Here is a 7,432-nt window from a genome sequence, read left to right as displayed (position 1 = left end):
TTCTGAATGCAAATCTCTTATAAAAGCAAAATATGGTCAGCATTGCTCTGTGCTGCTGGTTATAACATGGCAATAAAGAAGAGAGAGAAAAGAGGGACCAGTTTAATGTTTTAAGTGGGATGCTGCAGTTTTGCACATTGTTATTTATTTTTCTTTGATATGGTGCAATATTATATTTTTATGTTGTTCAGATTGTATTTGTTTTGAATAGCTACATTTATATGCACTTTGTTTATATACATTAGAAAGTTATACTTTAAATGCACATGTGTAATAGCATCCTTCTTTTTTACATTTATTTCACTTTGTGGGATGCTGCAGTTTTGCAAATTGTTATTTATTTTTCTTTGATATGGTGCAATATTATATTATGCTGTTCAGATTGTATTCGTTTTGAATGGTTAGATTTGTATGCACTTTGTTTATATTCATTAAAAAAGTTATACTTTAAATGCAAATGTTTAATAGCATTCCTTTTTCATAACAAACCAATGCATTTTTAAATACGTTTTGGTTAAGGTGGAGTATAATTTCAATTAATACTTCAATTAGAATTGTTTTAACACCAATCATAGTCATACTATCGCAAACTGAATTGAAAAAATACAAAACATATTTTTTTAAAGAGCCGTTTGGGAGCCAAAAGAACCGGCTCTTTGTGGTGAGCTGAGCCGAACGAGCCGGCTCACTGAGAAGAGTCGGAATGCCCATCACTAATCTGCAGAAATGTAGTGTGATTTTGTGTAGACGCTTTTATTCTCTACAATGGTAGAGATGTGTGATCGCCCCGATGTCGGTGTTGTAAACAGTTTTTACTCCTGTAATTGCAATAAAAGCAAGACTATAATTGAATTGCATTGCAAATGTTTATTCATGAATGGGAATATGCAGAAGAGTTTGGTCACGAGGGAAGACTGACGTCACCCTTTCAACCCGTTGAACAATCAGAGAGCTCCCGGTCAAGCGACAGGGACTTGAATAGCCCAACTTTTAATGTATTCTGCCTGAACCAAGCCAGCATAGCCTATCTTGGTGGTCTTATTTGTTCATATTAGCCACTCCTTTTCTATGTGTCGATGCTATTTGAATAGATTCCTACCGACTGACAATTTAGTCAACTCTGCATTGAACAGGTTTTGTAGTCTATCAAGAGCAGGCTATTCCTCTGTGAGTCCAACTTTTATAGGGTAAGTGTCCAGTGTTCATATTTACAAATTTTATGCTAGAGTGAATTAACTGTTAGCTCGCTAGCTGTTCGTATCTTTCGCTAACGAGCAAGTTTGGTTGAATGAAACAAATGTATCGGATAAAAAAGAATAAAAAACAATGCCGTTGAACATTGTGCACTAATGTAGCCATTATATTCAGTAATCTATTGCTACAGGCTACTGTAGACAACCTCAAAATCACGTCCAACGTGCCATGGGACTTGAGCGCTCGCTTGATACTTTGTAGCAGCCAAAAACTTCAGTCCCATGAGTTTGTTTTCATTCATTAGTGCTGGATAGGCTATGGCGCCTTTAGAATAATGAGCAGAGGGCAAGACACGTTTCTATTGCAAATTGTTAATATTACACAGTTACATAATATTAATGCTAATAAGGGCTAACTCTCAAATAAGTTAACATGTAATTAGACAAAGTGTTACATTTTCACAATTTTGTTAATGCCTCGCCCTGTTGCACTTTAAATACTATTTAGAGTTAGCTTTTTCAGCAGTTCGGCTTATTAAAAGTGTAAGATGTGTAACGATGCATTTTTTGTTGTTGTTGGTTTCAGAGCCTCTCCTGGACAAGTGGGGGGAAACTGTATGGACCAGGTTTAACATGAAGAGCCTTAAAGCAAAGTTTAGGAAGAGCGACGTAAGAACATGCATCACTTGTCAGTGGGGTTGGGTGGTGGTGGTATGTTATTACCTGACAGAATGTTTTCATCCATTCATCCATTCATCCGTATGGCTCTGTGACTGTCATAGCAATGAAGCTCTCAGCCGTAAAGCTATTTCAATAACAGGTCGTTTCTCCATAGTTGTGACTGAATCATTTGGGTGTGACTTTTCCAGGCAGGGAGTATTCTAAAGATCCTACAGGAAGTGAGCAGCTTCCACTGAGTATGACTCATTGGTCGTCACGGTGACCTGTATCAGACAGCATTAGTGCCAGAGTGTGGCCATGAAGGGGGGGCGATTTTAGACACTTTACATTGGCTACCTCCGTCATCTCGGAGGAGTACGTACCTAATCAGGAAGCTGGGGAGAAGTCCAAAAGTCAGGGAGTAGGACACTCAAGTTTGGGTTTTCATAAATCAATTTACATTTCAGAACCGTTCCTATGTTATTGACAGGCAGAGGATTTAAATGCAGAATACATTCACTGAAATATGTAAGAGTTGATGAGTCCTCCTGTGTCACTGGAATACTAAGAGTTGATGAGTCCTCCTGTGTCACTGGAATACTAAGAGTTGATGAGTCCTCCTGTGTCACTGGAATACTAAGAGTTGATGAGTCCTCCTGTGTCACTGGAATACTAAGAGTTGATGAGTCCTCCTGTGTCACTGGAATACTAAGAGTTGATGAGTCCTCCTGTGTCACTGGAATACTAAGAGTTGATGAGTCCTCCTGTGTCACTGGAATACTAAGAGTTGATGAGTCCTCCTGTGTCACTGGAATACTAAGAGTTGATGAGTCCTCCTGTGTCACTGGAATACTAAGAGTTGATGAGTCCTCCTGTGTCACTGGAATACAAAGAGTTGCCAAGAGGCCCAAAAACTGTTTCAGGTGGGGATTATCTGTGGGAAAAGTAGTCTGTGTTTAGCACTTGTCGTGCACCTTAAATCATAGGACATACATGGAAGGTATATTTTCTTGCATTATGCAAATCTGATGGGAAATTATTAACCTAGATACCTCTATTAGCTTGTAATTATAAAAGTGTGAGGCTAAATGCAAATATTAATGCCATGGATAATGGAGTCGTGGATCTGATGCTTTTGTGGGGAAACATAACCATGGCTTATTGCTGATGAATGTAGTTTAACAGTGGGAGTTGCAACCCGTGGGTGTTTTTCACATTAGGTTGCTTAGGAACAGTCGGTCTGTATCTCTGTGACCATCTACTTCACACCCACTTAATCACTTCTCACACTTTTTTTGCTTTTAAAAATTCCTCTTCTGTCCTCAAGATTGGCTACAGTTCACTCTTTCCACTGGTTGCCTTAGTGTTAGTAGATCGAAAATTACCTAAACTGTGACCCGGTTCACTACTCTCATCCTCACAAGAAACACATCGTTCACTGGTGGTAGAGTGGTAGAGTCTTGGACTGAATACATTCAAAACAAACGTTCAAAACTGCTCACTCAGGGGGGAAAAAACCATCAGAACCAGCCGTAGACTTGCCTTCTTTATTAACGGATATATAATATTTTTGTTGAATTCTGGTTTAGTATACAATTGATCCCATCTTATGAATTTAACATGCTACTACCAGTTTTAAGAAGAGGCTCATGAGAGGTTCTCAAGTTGAGCTATCGGCCTGTACATATTCCATGTGGCATTTAGATGGACAACCTAAGTCAATACCAGAACCATGTGCCATTATGAGGCTTGACTTTTCCTCTCATACAATCTGAGAAAACCCTCCTCATATGTCAGAGTAGTGGGATTACTGTGGATCAGCTAGCTCCACAGACCACATTCATTCTTCCCTCAGCCATACCAAGCTAATCAAGGGCAATAGAAAGAAAATATCCTCCTGATTCTATTTTAGGGCTGTGTGGTAGCCTGAGATTGTGGTGGAATTCATTCCAGAGCCAGACATTCATTCTTTTACAAAACAAGGAGACCTGGAATGCCAGTATATAAATCGTTTTATGTAGTCAGCCATTTGCCAAAAAGTCATTTTAATGTAATGGCTATTTTATCCAAGGACTACGATAATGTTAACTGTCAAATCAATGCTAAATGTGTCTCTCGGGATTTTCTTAATCTACAATGATCTATTTGCAATAGGCATTCAAGTCAATCACTCTTACAACAGGGAACTCAGCTAAGAATGTTTAGGAATGGAGTGGAGTTGTGTCTACAGTGATTATGAGTGAAAAGTCTTGCCCAGCACTTCCAGCTATGTCATTATAGTTCATACATCCTAGTCTCATCTATCCTTCCCTCTGCACCTCCTCCCCTGTTTCTTCTAGCCCAAGTGCATATTTTTCAGACTAGCCAGTAATCCCCTATAGACCTGTCCTTACCTGACACCTTCATTGAGTCTAGTCATCTAGTATGTATGCAACTCTCTGTTACAGATTAGCCTCTGTTGCTGCAACTGTGTCTTACTGGTTAGGCTAGACTGTGTTGCAATTGGCTCATACAGGTTGGTCACAGTTCCGTTGACCTGATGCTGTTTTACGGAACGCAAGCGCCTTCACAACCCAAATTGGAACTGGATCATCTAGCAGGCCTGTATTGACAGGGCCAGGTGGTGTAAATGTGCTTTCCCAGCTTGGTATTAAACAGATTTAACGTTGCATGAAGAAAAATGTTATATCAAGTGAGCCATGTAAGAAAACAAGTTTCACTGGTTAAAAAAAGTAGCCATTGTAAACTATCAGCAGCAGGTGTCTTACAGTGTCTAGCTATAAGGTCGTGGTAAAGGAGAAGAGCTGATGAATGTTTTTTGTGTGTATTTGTTGTATGTGTCTGTGAATATTGTTAGCATTTTAGTCTAAGCCCATTTGGCGATAGCAACAAAAGTGAGAGCCTTGTTTTTTTTCTGTCTCAGTAAGTCTCTGTGGCTAATGGCCAAGCACATTCCCAGAAACCAGGTTATATCCAGTCTGCTCCCTCCCAGTCACCAATCAGAAATCCACAGCTGCAGTATCTAGACCACAGATCCAATCAGGAGAGAGCTTGAGACCTGGCCAAACTGCAGGTGACCAATCATAGAATCTGGCAGCGGCGCAGCATAGGGGAATGAGACTGGCTGGGCGCAGCGGGACAGGGAGGAGTTCAAGCCTCTGAAGTACTATGCTATTAGAGTCTTTGTAGATCCCTATTCCCAAGGTCTCTGTGGTTTACAGTAGCTACCTTCTGGTCTGGCCGAGTTACCATGAACAGTTTTGTACACACACACCTACACATTTCACAATATTCCTCATTTGAAGTATTGGAGAAATATAGATATTGGCATGTGTACTCGAGGTTGTTCCAGTCATTATTGTGGTATATCTATTGAAAATACCCACGGTCTGGCCGGTTGCGAGAAGATAAATTGTAAACAACACTGGAAGCTATTACAACCATGTGTGACCATGCTCATCTTGTTGTCATGTCAACATACTACCGTGTCCCTGCATTACCCTTCTCCCTCCCAGACAGACTCTCTAGCCTACTACCATACTTCTGCACTGGAGTTGATGTATTACCCTGCCCTGGCTGCCCAGAGGGATTAACAAAGGCTTGTCTCAACATACCGCCCCCTCCAATCCCCTCTAGCCTCCAGACTGTGTCTAATTCATGCGTGTGCTGGATTATGTATCCTCGACTCACCAAACACGGCTGTCTGAATGATCTCAGCACAGAGCAGGCTACACGCACACTGTCTCTTATCTCTGTCATCTTACTGAAAGGCCTCTTAATGGGGGGGACAGTGACAGTAAACCGGTGTAGGAGGGCTTTAATCTGGGCTGCCTGGTGGGGTGTGTGTGTGTGTGTGTGGGCGGGGGGGGGGGGGGGGGGGATAGATCCGGAGGCTTGTCTGAGGGGGGTCTCAGAGACAGCCCAAACACCGACGTGGAGTTTATTAAAACTAGCACCACGTGGGATTCTTTATCAGTTGTTTAAAGAAGCAGAGACGAAGTAGTGGAACTTGGTCAATAACAGAAGGCTTGCTCCCAGTAATTCTAGGTTGAGCTGACGCTGACCCGGAGCATGGTATAGGATGGCTCTGTGGATGTTTAGAGCGCGGTGCTAATTCTGTCTGTGTTTGAACGCCACAATGAAAAAAAAAAAGAATCTGGTAATAAATCAAATGTTCCTGGGTTCGGGCTGTGGCGTCGGTTACATTATCGCCAGGAATGAGGTAATGATACAGTCCACTGATCACTGATGAAGGAAATGCCACTAGAGTAGTGGGAGAGAGAGAAACTTAAGTAGAGATGTAAAGGAAGGCCTCCCTTTAAAGTTAACGCAGAGAGTTATTGGATTTAGGACGTCTTGCATTACTGCAGGCATGACATGTGACCTGAAGGAGTCCAGGTGAAAAGCTTGTAAGTGAGATCACTGACAAGGTCATACTGCTATTTGTCACAATTTGGCAACCTTGTGTCACTTTGTTCGCAGAACATCCCTCCTCTGGTCCATCTGATTCAGCTGGTATTTTCTTAGTTGCGCCTCCATAATGCATAGAGTGAGAAGAGGAAACTAAGTAATGAATGTGTTTCTGTGAGGGATAACTGTTTTTCCCACAATTTCTCAACAGGCATTCAGTGTTTCTGGAAATGGGGAGCTTTCTAAGTCGAATGTTGCTTATTTATTGAACAGGAAAGGCTATTTGTGTTAGTACTGGGCTTATTTATTGAACAGGAAAGGCTATTTGTGTTAGTACTGGGCTTATTTATTGAACAGGAAAGGCTATTTGTGTTAGTACTGGGCTTATTTATTGAACAGGAAAGGCTATTTGTGTTAGTACTGGGCTTATTTATTGAACAGGAAAGGCTATTTGTGTTAGTACTGGGCTTATTTATTGAACAGGAAAGGCTATTTGTGTTCGTACTGGGCTTATTTATTGAACAGGAAAGGCTATTTGTGTTCGTATTGGGCTTATTTATTGAACAAGAAAGGCTATTTGTGTTAGTACTGGGCTTATTTATTGAACAAGAAAGGCTATTTGTGTTAGTACTGGGCTTATTTATTGAACAGGAAAGGCTATTTGTGTTAGTACTGGGCTTATTTATTGAACAGGAAAGGCTATTTGTGTTCGTACTGGGCTTATTTATTGAACAGGAAAGGCTATTTGTGTTAGTACTGGGCTTATTTATTGAACAGGAAAGGCTAATTGTGTTCGTACTGGGCTTATTTTTACTGTATGCATCAAAAGCAACATTTAGGGCCTCGGCTTGGGGACGTAACTGAAAGGAAACTCATGCACAGTAATAAACCTTGTGCTTACCCCACCAACTGCAATGGTTCAGAAAACCAGCATCTTCGCCAAGATCACATGTGAGGGAAAACATGATGTTCTTACTCTCAAACCCATACCTATGCTTTCCAACAACAGTCCCTTGTCTGTACCCCTGCCTTGGCTACTCATCACCTTTACAAGATGAAAAACGGTGAAGTTAATTTGGCCAAGCTCAGTCTGCACTGTGGCGATGGGGAAGCCAGAGGATGGACTGAGAGGCTTGACGCAAAAGGAAATGTGGAAATGATAATTTCTT

At 41.1% G+C, this 7,432-nt stretch overlaps 1 protein-coding gene across 2 annotated transcripts in view; it reads left to right on the top strand.

The window, feature by feature from the left end:
- The first annotated feature begins 923 nt into the window (after positions 1 to 923).
- The window catches only part of rai14 (retinoic acid induced 14), a 41,854-nt gene continuing 35,345 nt past the window's right edge, over positions 924 to 7,432 (top strand). For both annotated transcript variants that reach the window (XM_064942360.1, XM_064942359.1), the window contains exons 1-2: positions 924 to 1,187; positions 1,780 to 1,862. In XM_064942360.1, coding sequence (XP_064798432.1) covers positions 1,827 to 1,862 — 36 coding nt within the window. In that variant the 5' untranslated portion in view covers positions 924 to 1,187; positions 1,780 to 1,826. The remainder of the gene's footprint in view (positions 1,188 to 1,779; positions 1,863 to 7,432) is intronic.

The sequence above is a fragment of the Oncorhynchus masou genome, chromosome 28 (assembly GCF_036934945.1).
Source record: "Oncorhynchus masou masou isolate Uvic2021 chromosome 28, UVic_Omas_1.1, whole genome shotgun sequence".
In the NCBI taxonomy this organism is placed as follows: domain Eukaryota; kingdom Metazoa; phylum Chordata; class Actinopteri; order Salmoniformes; family Salmonidae; genus Oncorhynchus; species Oncorhynchus masou.
This window is presented reverse-complemented; position numbering and strand designations above follow the sequence as displayed.